At 42.4% G+C, this 19,671-nt stretch overlaps 1 protein-coding gene across 4 annotated transcripts in view; it reads left to right on the top strand.

Annotated features, from left to right (window-relative positions):
* The first annotated feature begins 13,757 nt into the window (after positions 1–13,757).
* Afg1l (AFG1 like ATPase) overlaps positions 13,758–19,671 on the top strand; it is a 211,823-nt gene continuing 205,909 nt past the window's right edge. For all 4 annotated transcript variants that reach the window (XM_074077264.1, XM_074077257.1, XM_074077250.1 and 1 more), the window contains exon 1: positions 13,758–14,063. In XM_074077264.1, the coding sequence (XP_073933365.1) occupies positions 13,946–14,063 (118 nt within the window). In that variant the 5' untranslated portion in view covers positions 13,758–13,945. The remainder of the gene's footprint in view (positions 14,064–19,671) is intronic.

Genomic DNA, 19,671 nt, shown 5'->3' with positions numbered 1-19,671 from the left:
CAGGCATGTGCCAACACACCTGGTTTCCATATGCTATTTCTATTTATTATCTTACTAACTAAATCAAACTTCTCTAATATCAGTCCCATCCCATTTATCCTCAAGTGATTCCTAATATTTACATCCTTTTTGTTTCAAATCTGTTAATTTTTCTTATTACTAGAACTTATGACTCTGAGTCATCTGTTTGTCTTCATATCCACCCTTCACCTGGCTGATATACCTTAGTTTGGTTAATGTGAATGCTCTTTTTTTTTTTTTTTTCCAATATCTAGGATTTGAACTCAGGACTTTTATGTTTGCTAAACAGGAACTCTAATCCCTCCAGTCTATTATGCATAATGCTAGCATGATTTACATATTAACATTAGGTTTTATATTATAAATATTCCTCGGCTAGAATTTTATATTTTATATAAATCTGTCTGAGAGGAAGACAATACTGACAGCCAGTCAATTCTGGAGTTGGTAGAAGAGATGGGTAAAATCCTTAGTAGTTGAATAATTTATGGCAAATTATTTCTCCAGTGTCTCCATTTCTTCATGTATAAAATGGGGACACTAACAGTACCTACTTCACAGGGTGGCCATGAATATTGAAAGAATTATTATCTGGAAAGCATTTGAAACAGTGCCAGACACAAGGTAAGCCCTGAAATACCCACTATCTGTATGAAAGTCAACAAGGAAATGAGTTTCTCTAGAACGAATATGGCTGAAAAATCAAATGGTGAGGTGGGGATTGCCATGATAAAGGAATGACCAGAAACCTGAGCTTAAATCTGATAGAATGTTTGAGCACCTAGATTAACTGTCATTTTAGATTCAAGACATTGGTTTTCATAGGCATTTCAACTGAATGCAATGTCAGTTAATTACGTCTCAAGTAAAACAATTGCCATAAGAGATTTATGTTACCATAGCTGACATTTAAGAAAGTCAAAATTTTCAAAATGTGGTTGGTTTCAAAGTAAATTTTTGATAAACCAACTTGAATACTGCGTTGTGGATAACAAGGTTAAATAAAGGTTCTAATAAGACAAACAGTGACAATTTAAATAAATCAGATGTTTTTGTAGAAGATTACTCTGTGATTTTCTCCAATTATTCATGACATTTCACCCATTCATATTGTGATCTGCTTTAATAGTGGAAGGAAAAAAAAGCCTTGTCTCCTTGTTTATTCTTTGTTCTCAAGGAGATAAGCTGTTTATAAAGATATGTTATTTGTTATTTAAATCACTTTTACTGAAGTTGTTTATTTCCTTGTTTCAGTTTCTAAAAATATTGCAACAATTGTAATGCTTCTTAGAGATGTCTATTCAATTCAGAATGATTTGTACTGAAATTCTTTGCTAAATGGCCACAGGTGCTGGTGTGTATAATATACTAGAGTGAGTCAAAACTAATAAATGCTAAAAAAGAAAAAAGATAATAAGGATTTACTTGTGTCAACTTTTAAAATCTATAATTAAAAACATTTAGATCTAAAGTCTTAGATATTTGTAAAGGTCTACATCTATGCATGCCATTTCATAAGTACTTAATAATAGTAATAATAGTGATGATCATTAATAAATTAGGTATAATACTAAAACCATAGCAGAAAAATAGTATAATTTAAATCCAGAAATCTATTTCTTAGAAAATGCCCTTTAATCACTTTGCAGACTTTCAAGATCATAATTACTGCATAAAAGTAATTACATTAAAAGATAATTTACCTGGTAGTAAAGTATCAAATTAAAGCTGAAAAACCAGTACTTGTAAACAGAATTACACATTTAAAAAAAAATTGTCAAGCACCAAATGTGAAATTTTATTTCCTGCTTCTCTCTTTGCTATAATAAAAATACCTCCAAAATAAATTTTGGTGATTTGATACTAAAAAGCTACACAGTGATATAGCATACAGCTACATTACATCTTTTGCATATCAATCTATACATCTCAACTATGGTTTATCTGAGGTAATCAACAGAATTGATGTGTGAAATAAAGCCAGTGGATTTGATATTGTAAGGGGCAGTTGATTATTTCCCAGAACTAAAGATTCAAAACCCAGCTGGGTTGATTTGGCTTAAAAAAAAAAAAAAGAAGCCTGGTATCATAATTGATAGTACGTATTCCTGCTGAGTAAGCCCTGGATACTGCAAACTCGAATCTGCCGATGCCCATCTCTCCCTTTGAAGTTGATGACAATTGCTTGGGCTAAGTGAGATACATGCTGGGAAAATTGGGCCCCTACAATTGGTGTGTGTAGACATTAGAAGTCTCATGACACTTTCTTCATCTGGTCCCTGAGTTTTCTCCAGTCTTGGTTTTGGCAGAAGACACTCAGCTTTGGAATGAATACTCCTTGAATCAGATAATATCTGATTCATGGATAATATCCATGACTACAAAGTATTCAGGTTTTATCATCCCAACAGTCTTACTTGAGAACTTCCATTATCAGTAGAGTTGGGTAAATAAAACTTACCTTGATTTCAAACTTATCCAAATAATCTCCTTAAGATGTCTATTTGAAAAACAAAACAAAAACCAGGTGATTCCTCTGAAGTCTAGGTCAACTCGCTGCTAATTCTGAGTGTAGTCACCTGGAGCAAGTACTGGAAACCATGATGAGTTTTAAAGATTGGCTGTAGTGGCCAACTTTAGTTCCTCTGAAACAAACCCTCACTTCATTTGATCGCCTGAGTATATCACATTAAATACAAATAACTAACCAATGAAACCATTTTGGTTCCTCAACTGTTTTGAGAAGTCAAGAAAAAAAAAAAAAAACTAGTTTGGGTATGTTTGGTTATGATTGTCCAGGAGCAGCAATCAAATTCCTTTGTGTCATGGGCCACTTTTTTTTTTTTCTTGAGACACTCTATTTAGCCCAGGCTGACTTACACCTCACTGTGTTGTCCAGGTTGGCCTCCACCTCACGATCCTCTACCCTTAGTCTCCTGAGTGCTGGGTTTATAAGTCCTATGCCACTACACCCAGCTGCCAAAACCTTTTTTTAAAAATCCCACCACCAGTGCCACCTCACCCTGTTTATATATAAACACTTTCCACACTGTTAACCCCAATACTCTGGAAGCAATAATTACTTCTCTTTATGGATTGCCCTACTATGCTAAAGCTCTATAGCTAAGGTAGGCTTAATGTAAACAATTAATACTTTTCTTCCCCAAATTTTCATCATGCAAAGTACTGTTAGTTCTGCTGTTTACCCTTATATATATATACGTGGAAACTTGTCCCAGGACCTGGTCCTTTTCTGAATAGCATGTTTTTTTTTTTAACCCCTAGACCAAGTCTTTCTGTGTTTCCCAGGCTGGTCTGAAACTCCTGGGCTCAAGTGATCCTCTCAAGTAGCTGGGAGTACAGGTGCACAGGTTGGAGCCTGGCTTTGGTATTGCATATGCATCAGCTCAATAAACCCTGTTATTTTATTATTATTTTTTTTTGTGGTACAGGGACTTGAACTCAGGGCCTTCACCTTGAGCCACTCTGCTAGCCCTATTTTTGTGATGGTTTTTTTTGAGATAGGGTCTCACAAACTATTTGCCCTGGCTGGCTTCAAACGAACCATGATCCTCCGGATACCTGTCTTCTGAGTAGCTAGGATTACAGGCGTGAACCCCATTATTTTAGAGACTCCTTGGTCTCTAGAGTTTTGGATTAACTGTAGATACTAAATAATACACATGTAGTTTTAAACCTGGGGACATTCTTGGAGTTGCCCTGGAAATACTAAAATTCAGTTTGTAGGAGTCTTCTTCACTCCCATTTCCTGCTTGTGAAACAGATGTTTCTTCTTTCCTTTCCCACTTCTCCCTACTTTAGCCTGTTTTACTAAAATAAATCCTTGCTAAACTTCTGCCCAGTGAGACTCTCCTTTTTGCGATACCCCCTCAAAATACTTTTGTTCATGGATCTCAAGTTCCTGTAAGTTGTGTGGCAATTGGGAAGCTGAGGGGGGACCCTTTGTCCTTTCTCCTGAAACAGAAGTTGGCGAACACAGGCAGGAGTCGAATCTCACGAGTTTGGATCCTTTACTAAAGCATTCATAATCAAACTCATGGAAAATAACACTAGCAACAAAAGTATAACTTCTAACAAAGCAACCTGAGCAGCCAGCATTTTTTGAGATGCTAGGACAACACATACAGAGAAGACAAAATCATTTAAGAATGGATGCTAGGAAAATATTCATCAAATCATTCCTGATGTCGTCTGGTCCTGATTATGGCAGCCTGCCAACTAAATTTCTCATGTCACCTCTTGGTGAAGATAGGGAAATGGTTGGTTCCCTTGCTAGGCAAGGTCAACATCTACTCTCAGCTCAAAGCGGCCATAAGATGAACCTCTAACCCTCTGTAATACCTTCTAAGATTAAAAGGGACCAAAGTCATTTAGGGGAAAATGAGACAGGATAAATAGACAACAGTAAAATTAAAAATGATTTAAAAAGTATTAAAATGCCCAGATCAGGAGTTAAAACCAGGAAAAAAAGCTGAAACAGCAAGCTTTCCTCCTGTCATCCTCCCTTTTTTTTACATGTTACATAAAGTTACAATCTCCTTGAATAAGGAGATACAGAATAGAGGGCACCTTCTGCCTTCTCCTTTGAGATGTTAAGAAATTACAAACATAGCGGGAGGAGGAGGGTAAATGAAGAGGGTAAAGAAGAGTGACTATGGTTGGGATACGTTCTGTATATTTATGAATATGGAACATTGAAACCTGTTCAAGGCATTTTAAGAAGGGGAGTGGAGGAAGAAGGAGAATACTGGAGGGAGTGAGCCAAATGGGAGTCCACTGTATGCATGTATAGAAATGTCACAACAAAATGCCCTGTACAGCTATCATATACCAATAAAAACACTTTAAAAAAAAAAAAGGGCTGGTGGAGTGGCTCAAGGTGTGGACCCTGAGTTCAAATCCCAGTACCACAAAAAAAGAAAAAAAGCTACAAACACTTTGAATAGGTAGAGAAATAATATATAAAAGGGCAAATGGATGTCTCCATGTTTTGGGTAATAAACCCACCCTAAACCCGTTGTCTCAATCTTGAAATCTTAGCAAAATGATTAGGAGTTGCTGGACCACATGTAGTCACCCAGCTCAGAAAATATGAAGACCCCAGATAAAAAACACCATTTTGAATCTTCCTCATGTCCATTTCCTGCACATGAAGCAGGAAATGTTTCTCTAAGTATTTTTATTAAAGTGATTTTTTTCTAATACAAAATCAGAAAAATTATCAGAACACATGCTTAGGAAATAAAGGGGGTCAATCAGTATGAGGGATCAGTATTCCAGTTTTTCTGGGATTATAGATACAGAGTTCTGGAAAACAGGTAAGATACTTTGTAAATCACTCGACATTATTTTCTGAGTCTAAATAATTTCGGTGATAAGATAATAAGGTAGACAGGAGTCAGATCTTGATTTTCTAAATGTCCATTTGTAAATGGAGTAGGTAGGAAGGCATTGCACATTTAGAAACTGTGAAGGGATTTGGCCAGGTAGGTGACATCTTTGGAAAGACACATGTAAGAGCAGAGTGGTATAGAGAGTAAAGAGATAGAGCCACAATTAGAAGACTGCATTAGCTTCTGACAGACTAAATGGTAGTGGATAGATTTAAAGCATTGTAGCACAACAGAGTCAATAATACTATAGCCAGGTGCTGGTGACTCACGCCTCTAATTCTGCCTACTTGGGAAGTTGAGATATGGAGGATTGTGGTTGGAGGCTGCCTGGGCAAATAGTTTGAGAGACCCTATCTCCAAAACAACAAGAGCAAAATGGACTGGAGGTAGGTCTCAAGAGGTAGAGTGCCTGCTTTGCTTTGCAAGCATGAAGCTGAGTTCAAACCCCAGTCCCACAAAGACAAAACATTTGGTGAAGGATTGGTTGGTGAGGGATGAGGAAATTAGTTGAAAATGGCTCCCAGATTATAAATTTGTATGTAGTGTTGGCAAAGGTTAAGATTTGTTGGCAATGGATTAAGAAAATGTGGTATTTATACAATGGAAGTCTACTCAGCCATGAAGAAGAATGAAATCTTATCATTCACAAGTAAATGGACTGAACTGGAGAACATCATTCTGAGCGAGGTTAGCTAGGCTCAGAAGACCAAAAATCATATGTTCTCCCTCATATGCAGACTTTAGATCAAGGGCAAATACAGCAATGTGATTGGACTTTGGTCACATGATAAGGCAAGAGCACAAAAGGGAGGTATGAGGATAGGTAAGAAACCCAAAAAACATGATAGTATTTGATGTCCTCAATGCAGAGGAACTAATGCAGAAACTTTAAAGTGACAGAGGCCAATAGGAGAAGGGGATCCGGAACTAGAGAAAAGGTCAGTTCGAGAAGAATCAACTTAGAATGTAACACATTTGTACATGGAAGCAATGCTAGGAATCTCCCTGTATAGCTATCCTTATCTCAACTAGCAAAAATGCTTTATCTTTCTTATTATTGTTTATACTCTCTCTTCAACAAAATTAGAGATAAGGGCAGAACAGTTTCTGCCTGGAAGGGAGTGGTGAGGGGGGGTAGGGGGGAAGAAATGGCCTAAACATTGTATGCACATGTGAATAAACGAAAAAAAAAAAAGATTGGTTGGCACTTGCTGTTATTTTAAGAATGGGGCTGGGGCTCAGTGGTAGCTCAGTGGTAGAGCACTTGCCTAGCATGTGTCAGGCTTTCGATATGATCCCCAGCACTGGGGGAAAAAATTATCCTCCTTCAAAATTTGCACAAGGAAAAACTATACAGGTAAATACAAATATATACTATGTGATTTAATTTTTCTAAAAAAAACTACAGGGTGCTTGGAGATAAAAGTGTTTGCTTGGCATGTTCAAGGCCCTGGGTTTAATCTCCAGCACTGCAAAATAAAATGGGGAGAGCTCAAAATATTAGAAATATCACTGTTCTATTTCCTTGGACAGGGTCTTGCTATGTAGCCCATGATGGCCCAGAACTCCTGGTCTTCCTGCTTCACTCAACTGACTGGGAATCATACCTGTAGTCCTAGCTACTCAGGAGGTAGACATCAGGAGGATTGAGTTTGAAGCCAGCCCTGGACAAATAATTCAGGAGACCCTATCTCAAAAAAAAAAAAAAATCACACACACCAAAAAGGGTTGGCAGAATGGCTTAAGCAGTAAGAGCACCTGCCTAGCAATCATGAGGCCCTGAATTCAAACACCAATGCTGCCAAAAAAGGAAAAACAAGAACAATCTAGGACTGGTGTGCTTCAATTCAGAATTTTAGAAAATACATGTGGCTGCCCTGCAGAGAGATGGATCAAGAGAGAAAGCAAGGAGACCAGCTAGACAATTCAGGAGAGATATTATGGTGATATGGGCCAGAGTATGTAATAGCAATATTGATGGTGAAAATATTGAGATTTTGGATTTTTTTTTCTCCCAGCACTAGGATTTGAACTCAGGGCCTCACTGAGTGCAAGGCAGGCACTCTTACTGCTTGAACCACTCCTCCAGACTGGAATTCTGGATAATTTAGAAGGTGGAGCTAACAAAATTTACTGAAGGACTGGATATAAGAAGAGAAAAAGGAAAGAAAGGATGATTTCTGTGACAAATGGCTTGAATAGCTAGGAGGCCAGACTTGCCATTGTCTAGATAAGAAGGATCCCCAAGGGGTAGTGAAAGTGGAAATCAGGTGTTGGTGCATCTGCTTCCCCTGTAGAAAGTCATAAGGAGAGAAACTTCTGGGTGGTCATGTCGATGGCTGTCTCATCTACAGCCTGTCTGTCAGTAGCCCAAAGGTACTCTCCAAGATGGTAGCCTCACCCACTTGGAAACAGAAGACCATAGTTGCTAAAGCTGGAGGAAAATGAGACATTCCAAATTACTCATACATATTATGGATTACCATTTGTTTTCCATGTAGCCTGGGGTGCTCTCCAACTAGCATTTCTTCTGTCTCAACCTCCTGAGTGCTGGGACTCCAGGAGTGTGCCACCATGCCTAGCTTATTTATTTTAATTTATTCGCTCACTATAATGGAGATCAAAACTTCAACCTTGTTTTACTGGGCCCTGATCCATCCAAAACTCTGGGGAGAAGCCCTCCTTGCCCCCTGCAGCTTCTTCCTGGTTTGTGTTCATGCCACTCTAATCTCTGCTTCTATGTTCATATCACCTCTCTCTCTGCCTCTCATCTCATTTATTTAAATGTCTTGAAATTCTTATTTTTCTTATGCTGTTAATGAATTTTATTAACTTGTTACTTGAAGTAATGGTGTTCCTCTTATTTCAAAATTTCTCCCTACCTTTTCCAACTTTTAGAGTTCACTTTTTCTTTTTTTTTTTTTGTGGTACTGGGGTTTGAACTCAGGGCCTACACCTTGAGCCACTCTACCATCCCTTTTTTGTGAAGGTTTTTTCGGAGATAGGGTCTGAGGCATGAACTATTTGCCAGGATGGCTTTGAAACATGATTCTCCTGATCTCTGCCTGAGTATAGGATAATAGGTGTGAGCCACTGATGTCCCGAGCTTAATTTATTTTTCATTTATTTATTTATTTTTTGTGTGGCACTGGGGGGTTTGTGATATTTCTATGCATACATACTTTGATCGTATAACCCCCTCTATTACTCCCTCCACTCCTTTTCTTTTTTAAAGTGGGTCTCCTCCTCCACCTCCCCTTCCCTCCCCTCCCCCTCCTCCCTCTTTCTGAGACAGTCTCCATATGTAGCTGTAGTGGCCTTGAACTTGCTATGTAGCCCAGGCTAGCCTTGAATTCATGATCTTCCTGCCTCCTGAGTCCAGGAATTACAGATGTGTTCCACCATGTCCCAGCTATAAAGGATAATTTAATTGACAAGGCAATTGTTTTTCCACAGCACACATAACTAAATACTTTCTAAATGTCTTTTTGAATGTGATAATTGAATAGCGAAATAAAAGAAGAAACAGTCTAATTTTTAAAAAGTCTTTCACAAAATGTCACACCAAAATTACTAATGTTAAAAGAAAAAGAAATAACTGTAGTATGGAGGAAAGCTCACCATGTCAGACAGTGGAAATAAAGCCAGAAAAATCCAGTATTGTAAATTGTCATATTTTCAGACAATATTTTCATATTTTCATGGTTAGGCCAAGTTGGTAGAGAAGTTCAAGTTGACAGAGAAGTCCAAGTTGGTAGAAAAGTCTCCAAATTATTATGTCACTTCCCTTTTCCTCTTTTCTCTCGAATCCCTTTTGTAGTGTGGACCAATTTGCCTGACTTTCTGGAACTCTTCCTAGTGTCTTTTTTGTTTTCATACAACTGGAGCTTGGCTTTCTCCTTCCTGTACTCCAGAATTTCTTGCCTGTCTTAACTCTATTCTTGGGTTTTTCTTCTTTTTTTTTTTTTCCAGGACTGGGGTTTGAACTCAGGGCGCTCTACCACTTGACACCACTCTGGTAGCCCTGTTTTATGTTGGGTATTTTTGAGATAGGGTCTAGAGAACAATTTGCCAGGGCTGGTTTCAAACCTCCATCCTCCTAATCGCTGCCTTCTGAGTAGCAAGGACTACAGGCATGAGACACTAGTGCCTGGCTCCCTCATTCTTTGACCAGCTTTTTCTTTTTTTGGTGGCACTGGGTTCTGAACTCAGGACCTCATGCTTGCTAGGTAGGTGTTCTTACCACTTGAGGCACTCCACCAGCTCTTTCTTATTCTTGGAAGGTGTTTACCTCTTGTTAAAAGTTAAACTTCCAGAAGGCATTCCTGATGTCCCAAAGTGCTTTCTCATTGATTCTACAGTTGGTGGTCTTTTGTTCCAGTCTTCATCCAGCCTCCTGGACTGCCAAACTGCTGGAATGCCAGCCTCTTCTGGACATCAATTTGTACTCCCAAATTATAGTGTCTCAACACATTCATTGTTTAATCAAGTTCGGGCAGATGACTTAGAAATTCTCCTTTGGATACGCCATCCAATGACTGTAAGGAAATGTGGGCCCCAAAGTGACCACGTGGAGATGAGTGATCTGGCCAAGAGATTCTTTATTGCCGGGTGGGAGAGGGAGAGAGCAGAGAGCCAAGAGAGAGAGGGAGAGAGGGGCAGGGGCTTAAGTACCCCTCAGTGGGACTTAGCATGATCTGGTTGGTTAGGATCTTATGGTTCATGCTGATTGGAGGTTGGGGCAGAGGGAGGATTCAAGCTAGACTTGAGGCTGGACTGTGACCCTGGGAGACAGGAGCTTAATGGTGCAGTAAGAACTGAAACCTATTGGTGCCATTATTGCCAACATTCCTCCCTTTTTTGTTTGTTAAGGAAGGGGGGCATTGTGTTCGCTCTGGCTTCTTCGAGCTGGCAAGGGGCGGTGTAGGGGAAGGGAGGGTTAGTTGCCAGATGGCGTTGGGGTAGTGAGTCTCATAACGGCATACACCCAGGCTCCAAAGGTGAAAATTTCCTCCTCCCTGAATTCGATAAAGGTTCCCTGTAGCCATAGATCATAAATGGTCTCCAGCCACTCCTCTGGGCCTCGTATGGCAGGTATTAGCCAGCTGTCCTCACATAGGGAATCAAGGAACTGCAGTAGGTGCCTTGTAGGGAATTGGAGTGGCTCACAGTCCGGTGTCCCGGTAGGGTTCATCGCGGGTGTCCTCCAGCTGAGCTATGAGGGGGTGGTATCCCTGAAGGAGAAGCTGGTTAAAAGTTTGGTTAGAGATTCTGTTCACCTGAGATCTGAGAAACTGGAGTAAGCAGGGTAGGAGGGCGCAGAGAGCAATGAGCATAAGCAAAGGACCCAAGAAAGGCAGAAGCCAGGTGACGAGAGGAGAGCTCAGCAGGTTGGTTAAGGTGTTTTTACTGGGTCCCCTTAGGAGGTCCTCGGCCAAGTCTGTTAACCTGTTGACATTTTGTTCCACAATCCCGGACTCATTGACATAATAGCAACATTCCTCCCGGAGGAAGAAACAGGTGCCCCCTTTTTCGGCCATTAAGAGGTCCAGGGCCCTACGATTTTGGAAGGCCACCTGAGCTAGAGAGGTGAACTGACGCTGAAGGGAGGCCAGTGAGATCGAGGTGGATTCGAGGGTGATCTGTAAGCACTCCTCAAAGTCCCTTGCTGAAATAACACTATGGCCAAGAGCTCCCCCCGCAAAGCCTACGGCAGCAACGGAGGTTGCCAAACTTATACCTACCATAACGGGCAAGAAGGCAGCACGCTTTGGTCGAGCGCTGAATAGGAGGGAGAATTCAGCTTCCCCATAAAGAGTAAGTTGGGGAACTATGATTACTAGTATGCAGGGCCCGGGAGTAGTTTGGGTTATGCAGGAGTGTAGGGTGTCATGGCACCAGAAATATAGCCCACTCGGGGACGCCAGTTGTGCTGTAACTGTGACGTTGATATGACAGGAGAGAGAAAAGTTGGACCGAGATGTCGAGAGCGGGGTATAACAGGTGTGTGTAGGAAGCGGAACTTGTGTAGAGTCAGGTGCCCATAGAGGTACGGATGGCAAGGAAGGGGTGCGTGAGGAGTTTTGTAAGGCAGGGGAAGCCTTGATAGAAGATGAAGCATTAATGGGAACTGCAGCCAGCAGAGGATGCTGGAGGGAGGCACAAAGAAAGCAATCAATGACTAGTGGATGTGGTGAGGTTCATGAGTTGGAGGGAAGCCTGGAACAGTTGGAGCCAGGTAGGGGTGGAGGATTGTTGAAGGGCCTGTTGTAGGCCTTGTTCCGACTGGAGGACCTCCGAAGTCACCTCCTGTTGAGTAGGGATTGGAAGGGTGAGCTCCCTGGAAATCATAATGTGAGCTGAGGGTTTGGAGGCAGTGCACCCAGCATAGAGGGCTATCATTTCACCCCAAACCCATCTGTTGTTCCATGGGTTGGGGATGTGGGCCACGATGGTCCCATTTTGTCCCCTATAGAGGGAGAATTCATTGTCTGGGCCCCTTAAATTCAGTACCTGGTAGATGTTGCACGACCAATAGGGACATCCCCCATATTCCTGGGTATATGGTGCCCCCTTTTTGCAGTAGTCCTTAGTCTGGGAGAAGAAAGGACAATGGCGTCCAAAGTCGCTATCACTCCTGGGTTTGAAGGGGACTGAGATAGGGGTCTGGCAGCCCTTAGGAGGGCAGTCTCCAGTGCCCACCAGACCGGTGAGAGAGGTTTCTGAGACAGTGTAGGTCTCCCGTATCTTAAACCTCCAAAAATACCCTCCGGCATTAGCCTGCCCACTCATGGAGAGGAGGGTGAGAACAGCGAATAAAAAAAGAGAGTCAAGACACATCCTTGGGGGCTGGGGAGGGAACATGAACCCGAGAAATGTGAAGTTTCAAGGGGTCTTCAGGGGAAGGGGTGCAAATGAAGGTGGGGGGTGAAGGTGAAGGGTCGCTGGGATCGCTCTGCCAGTTGTCTCCAGGGAGCCGGGCTGGCTTTAGCCTGGAAATATGAATCCAAGATGTTAGTTTTCCTGGAGTCTCTTCTAATCGGGCTGCAGTAGGAGTGCAGAGGATGATCTTAAGGGGCCCTTTCCATTTCGGGGTGAGGGCCTTTTTTTCAGGGAGAGCCGAAGACACTTTATGACCTGTGGCTACAAGGGACCTTCATCAACTTCAGGGAAGAGGAAATCTTCATTTTTGGAGCCTGGGTGTACACCATCATGAGGCTCAGCACCCCAACATTGTTTGCCAACTAACCCTCCCTTCCCCTACACTGCCCCTTGCCAGCTCGAAGAAGCCAGAGCGAACACAACGCCCCTCTTCCTTAACAAACAAAAAAGGGAGGAATGTTGGCAATAATGGCACCAATAGGTTTCAGTTCTTATTGCACCCTTAAGCCCCTGTTTTCCAGGGTCACGGTCCTGCCCCAAGTCTAGCTTGAACCCTCCTTCTGCCCCAACCTCCAATCAGCATGAACCATAAGATCCTAACCAATCAGATCATACTGAGTCCCACTGAGGGGTATTTAAGCCCCTGCCCCTCTCTCCCTCTCTCTCTTGGCTCTCTGCTCTCTCCCTCTCCAACCTAGCAATAAAGAATCTCTTGGCCAGATCACTCCGCTCCACATGGTCACTTTGGGGCCTATATTTCCTTACAATGACTACTAGTTCACTTACTCTCCATCTTGACTCTTCCATCCCTTTTATAAATCCTATCATAACATTTGAGTTTGTGCCATGTTGGAAGTGATTTATGTTATTCAAATGTCAAAAGCATACATTTTAAGTACTCTTCAAAGATGCGTGCAATGGGGCACCTATTATTTTAGCTACTTGGGAGACTGAGATCAGGAGGATCCTGGTTTGAGGCCAGCCAAGGCAAATAGTTCTGCAAACTCCATCTCCAAAATAACCAGAGCAAAATGTACTGGAGGTGTGGTTCAAGCAGTTGAGTGCCTGCTTTGCAAACGGCAAAACCTTGAGTCCCACCAAAAATAAAACAAGAAAAATTCATTGGAGACTGGGGACAAATTTGGTCAACCATTTAGGTATTACCCTAAAGTGTTGGGGCCCACTGGACCGTACGTGTGCTAACACGAAAGGTTCAGGAGTGGATACCGCACACCGTAACGACTTCTCCAGGACCCGACAACATTGCAGCGGTCGCCGGGGCGGGAGGAAGGGGGAGGAAGGGGGAGGAAGGGGGAGGAAGGGAGAGGAAGGGAGAGGAAGGGGGAGGAAGGGGGAGGAAGGGGGAGGAAGGGGGTTGCTCCCTCCGCCCGCGGAAGAGCGCCCACCCCCTGTGGCCGCGCACTGCATGCCGGGAGTCGTAGTCCCAGCTGGCCCGCCCGGAAGGGCAATGGCGTTCAGCCCGCCCCTAGGACTGGAGGTCACATCCAGGTGCTCCCTTTCGCTCTATCAGGCGGAGCCTTGGGCGAGTGCGCCTGTGGTTCCCTGGCACCGTCTCTCTTCTGGCTTTCAATAAAGTTTTCTTCCTCTTCCCTTGTACGGAGCTCAAGATGGCGGTCTCCTGGTCGCCCTTGGTTACCCTGCGCTACTTAGCGCGGAGCCGGCTGAGAGGGAGATGTGTTGGGTGCGGGGCCTGGGCCTTCGCCCCCGGGAAGCCCCTTTGGAAAGGTCAGTGACTGCATATTGCCCGAGAAGCCGCTGGGGTCACCCTCGCGGTCCCGGAGCCAAGGGTCCCTCGAGAGGCGTTCATTTCTCTGACCGCTTTACCACCCGGCGGTGCAGGAGCCCGAGCACCGGGGCAGCCGCGCAGAGTGACTTTCATTTGGAGGGTCAGAGGTCGTGCTAGCCAGAGCCTGGAGGGATGCGAGCTGGGGCTGGTGTCCCGGGACTCTCCCACCCAGGAGCTCTCCGGACTGGTGGCCCGCACAGGATTAGGGACAGGCCTGGGACACCGCAGGCCCCGCTGCTCTCCGGATTCTGGGAACGCAGGTCCAGCCACACTGCGATTGAGAGGGCGATAGTTGCTACACGTTCAGTCGGGACTGTGTTTTGTTACCGGGCTTCCTTCATTCAGTTGTTGTACAGTTGTTGTATGCTCGTGAACGAGTGAATGTATATTTTGAGCAATCAAGCCCACAGGAATGCTAATAATTTTTTTGTTGATTTCTGAGACAGGGGCTGGAAGTGTAGCTCAGGTTGGCCTCGAACTCTCGATCCTCCTGCCTCCCAGGAGTTCTAATTTTACTGCTCTATTCATATACTCCTACTGAACTGCAGGTTATGCACACAAGGCCCTCGTGACTGGTTCCTAATGGGCAGATAAGATTTTTTTTTTTTTTCCCAGTCCTGAGGTTTGAACTCAGGGCCTCATGCTTGTTAGGTAGATGCTCTACCACTTGAGCCACGCTGTCAGCCCCGGCAGATAAGATTTTTGAGTGAATGATGAAGTTATTCTCATTGTATCCCCCACCCACGGTTATGTTTTCCCATTTGTCATCTCCAAGTAACTTCCTTATGAGTCTTAATAAACTGGTATACCTTATAAAGTGTATGTTTTAATAAACTTGTTCTCACGGGCTAAAAATGTAACAGTCTGACCATTACTATCACAGCCATTGAAATGAATTCTACAACTATGACTAGATAACCCTAGCCTTTTCTGCAGAGATTAGCTTAAAACATTTTGGTGGTATAAACTGTGGATTATGTCATATAAATTTGACTTCTTAATTATAGAATAGGCATTAGGGCTGGGGATATAGCTCAGTGGTACAGCGTGCTTAAGGCCCTGGGTTTAATTCCCAGCACTGAAAAAAGACTCTTCTGCCCCTATTCAGTATTACTTAGTATTCCTTCCCAGAAGAGACCTTTGAAACTCGTTTCTTATTGATTCTTTCAGCGATATTCTGTGTATATTCAAGTATATTTTCATGAAACAATAGAAGTGGTAGCATACTAAACGCACTTCTATGTATAGAACAGTTAATTCTATTAACCATCATTATTATTTTTTAAATTTAGTATATCTTAGGATAAGCGTAGAACTGCCTCATTGCCCACCGGTGTGATGGTGTGTGCTTATAATTCCAGCACTTGGGAGTTGGAGGCAGAAGGATTGCAAATTTAAGACCAGTCTGGGCTGGGTGTGTGGCTCATGCCTGTAATTCTATCTACTCAAAAGGCAGAGATCAGGAGGATTGAAATTCAAAGCCACCCCCAAGCAAATAGTTCACAAGACCCTATCCCAAAAAAACCCTTCACAAAAAAAGGAGTGGTATAGTGGCTCAAGTGGTAAGAATGCCTGCCTAGCAAGCATGAGGCCCTGAGTTCAAATCCCAGTGTTTCCCGCCCCCCCAAAAAAAAGACCAGCCTGGGCTACATAGTGAGATCTTGTTCCCCCCCTCCCCCCCTCCCCCTCCCAAAAAAAACCCAAACCAAAAAAACAAAACACTAGAACTGCCTCATGTTTCAAAGGTTAATGCTGTATTTCATTCTATGCATCAACCATAATTTATGAAAGTTAAGATTTAAGGAAAATCATTACAACAACATACGATTTACTACTGAATGCTTATTCTGTGTCATGTAATATGCTAAGTGCTTTTTACATACATTACATCATTTAGTCCTCATTATCCCTACTTATGGGATCATGAATGGAAAGTTGCAGAAGTCATATGGCTAGTGAGTGACAGAACTTGTGAGTTCAAGTAAAGCCTGTACTTGGAGTTACATCTGACCCTTTACAGTAAGATGCTGTTACTCTATACCCATATTGCCTCCTAGACTCAAAATGTAGTCAGTTCTGGATATTGAGATTTGATGAAAATGTAGTCAGGGTAGAAGCCAATTTAATTGTAAGTAAAAATGTTCCCTTGCTGTCTTTATTTTTTTTAAAGTAGTTTATTTGTTTGTTTATTTATTTACTTATTTTTGCAGTACTGGGGATCAAACCCAGGGCCTTGGATATGCTAGGCAAGTGCTTTATCACTGAGCTACATCCCCAGCCCCTTGCTGTCTTTAAACAATGGGAAATTTTAAGTTGAAAATTTGTTCTGAATTTAGAGTCTGATTTTCAAATTTGTTTTGTCCCTTTTTTGATCTTTTTTGAGGGGTTATTTAGTGTTTACATTTCTATTTTATCTCCATTTTTTTCATCTTTTGAAGTCTTCTTTTGTAAAGTGTAATGTGCATGAAACATTAGTTTAAACAAAAGAAGGAAATAGGTAAGGAAAAGAATGAGCAGAAGGAAGGGCAGGTTCTTAGCTTTGTTATTATGCCTCTTTAAGGACAGCCCTGGCTCTAAGCCATTTTGGAAACTGGAACTGTAAAAACTTTATAGGTTCTAAAATGCTGTTTATCCAAATTACCTACCTGATTACTTAAAGTTAAGCTCCTTAGGAAGTACAACTTTATGAATTTCATTTTGGGATATGTGTATTTCCATTCAGTTATTAAACAACTGAAAGTGAAAACAATTGGTGTGTTATGTTTTTTTGTTTGTTTGTTTTTGGTGGTCCTGGGGTTTGAACACAGGGCCTGGTGCTTGCTAGACAAGTGCTGTACCACTTGAACCATACATACCTCCAGCCCAGTATTTGATGTAATTTAAGCATACATCTCTTTTGATTTCACTGCCTATTTAGGTCTAAATGTGTCTTCATTTAACGTAACAATTATTCAACCTCCTGAGAGTTATTAGGAAATCATTTTATTAGAAATTAGAGGGGCCAGAGTATGGGTGGAAATGCCTTAAAATTGTTAATTTGTTGCACTAGATACTAAGTGTAAGGAGATGTGTGGGTGTAACTGGGTCTCAGCCTGTGAATAGCTCACAGTTTTGGAAGAGATAGATTATGACAGCTAATATTTATTTAGCACTTTCTATGTTCTAGGCTGTCTGCTAGTTTCTGTCTCACAGTAGAAATGATTTTTTTTTTTTTTTTTGAGACATGGTCTCTCTGATTCCCAGGCTGATCTTAGCTCATGAACTAAAATGCTCCTCCTATTGCAACCTCCCCAGTAACAAGGATTACAGGTGTGTACCACCATGCCCTGCCCTTGTCCCACAATTTAATCTTCATTAAAACTATATTTTGCCAGCTGTGGTGGTACATATCTATAATCCCGGGTACTCTAGAGGTGGAGATTGGGAGGATCACAATTTGAGGCCAGCTTGGGTAAAAAGTTAATGAAACCTCCATCTCAAATGGGCATGTCCAGACACTGGTGGCTCATGCCTGTAATCCTAGCTACTCAGGAGGCAGAGATCGGGAGGATTGTGGTTTGAAGCCAGTGGTTCAAAGCCAGCCCAAGGCAAAGAGTTTGTGAGACCCTATCTCGAAAAATCCAATACAAAACATGACTGGTGGAGGCGCTTAAATGGTAGAGTGCCTGTCTAGCAAACGTGAAGTGCTGAGACCCAGTACTGCAAAAAAACAAAAACAAAAAAAAACAAACAAAAAAAACCCCACCACAACAAAAAAGAACAACCATTTATATTTTATAGATGAGTAAAACAGCATGGTCACTGAACTGGAATTTGAGCCCAGCCATTTGTTTTTTTTGTGGTACTGGGGCTTGAACTCAGGGCCTACATCTTGAGCCACTCCACCAGCCCTTTCTTGTGAAAGATTTTTTTCGAGATAGGGTCTATGGAATTAGTTGCCTGGGCTGGTTTTGAACCTCAATCCTCCTGATCTCTGCCTCCTGAGTATCTAGGATTACGTGTGAGCCACTGGTACCTGGCTAAGGGTTCTTTTTTGTTTGGTTTTTTTTTTTGGTGGTACTTCAGTTTGAACTCAGGGCCTACACCTTGAGCCACTCCGCCAGTCCTTATTTGTGAAGGGCTTTTTCAAGATGGGGTCTTGTGAACTATATTTGCCCGGGCTGGTTTTGAACCTCAATCCTCCAGATCTCTGCCTCGTGAGTAACAAGAATTACAGGTGTGAGCCACTGGTGCCCGGCTTTTTGTTTTATTATTATTTTTTTCAATATATAAAAAATAAAGTTTATTTGGCTCATGTTTCAAAAGGCTTGGAAGTTCAAGATCAGGCAGCCACATCTGGGGATGTCCTTGTTCCTGGTGGGGACTCTGTAGAATCCCCTCGGGAGACATTAGGGCTTTTCTAGTTCAGTTCTGTCCTCTTGTAAAGCTAGTGTCCTGTAGTCCTATTGGATCTGGGCCACTGAGGAAGTTTCCTTCCTCCCTCCAACCCCCACCAAGTGTGGAAGTGAGCTGTATATGCACATTTATTGGTTTATGGTCCCTGAGGGAGAGCAGCTATTGATGATGCTAGGAGGGTAGTCTGCTATGGGGTGGAAATAGCCCTTTTTGCTAAGCGAAGATGTCTTATGTTTAGTAGGATGCTGATGGTGATTTCTTAGGAATAGAAGTGATCAGATCTGTTTACTCTTGGGGCTGCCTGAAAAACCGATCAGGAATGGCTGGATGGGGGAATATGAGAAGACTGATGAGAATTTAGGAGGAAGTTGAAGTAGTTTAGGAGAGAGATATTTAGTCCTTAATAACTGCTGTAGTGAAGGGGCAGGTGAAGGGTAGGGAAACTGAAGGAGGAAACTCTGAGACCCTTCTTTGTCTCCTGGGGAAGACAAAGAAAAGCAGCAGTTAGTTATCAAGGTGGGGTTCCCAGTTAGGGTCCTTTGGTTAGGGAAACCAACCAACCAACCAACCAAAACAACAACAAAATAGGGTCAGCAGCATTTTAGGGGTACACTCAATTTTGAGCTTGTTAAATTTTAGGAGTTTATGAGGATTCCAGGTAAATGAGCCTAGTTACTTGCTCCATCCAGGAGAACCTGAGACTCAGGGAGAAAGCGGGCAATGTGGAGAGCCAGGAGAATGGAAGGAGGCTGAGAATATGTGCAGAGTGAAAGTCAGGAGAAGCTGAGGGAGAGTCCTTGAGGAAAAAAAGCTCACATTTTATTGGGGGAAGGGGACTGTCTAGAGGAGCAGAGAGGAATGGGACAACTAGGAGAGATGCCAAGGAGGAGAATGTTTCTAGGTTTTCTAAACTGTGAAAATTAGCATGACTGAAATTCTGTTTTATTTAAGCTAGCCTTTGGACTTAACGTTTATTTTATAGAGAGAGGAGAATACGAACGTCACATCTTGTGATTTCTTTCTTTTTTGTTTTTTTGGCGGTACTGGGGTTTGAACACAGGGCCTGCACCTTGAGCCACTCCACCAGCCCTTACTTGTGAAGGGCTTTTTCAAGATTGGGTTTTGCAAACTATTTGCCTGGGCTGGCTTTGA

The sequence above is a fragment of the Castor canadensis genome, chromosome 1 (genome assembly GCF_047511655.1).
Source record: "Castor canadensis chromosome 1, mCasCan1.hap1v2, whole genome shotgun sequence".
In the NCBI taxonomy this organism is placed as follows: Eukaryota; Metazoa; Chordata; class Mammalia; order Rodentia; family Castoridae; genus Castor; species Castor canadensis.
Note: the sequence above shows the minus strand (reverse complement) of the source record. Positions and strands in the feature narration are given on the sequence as shown.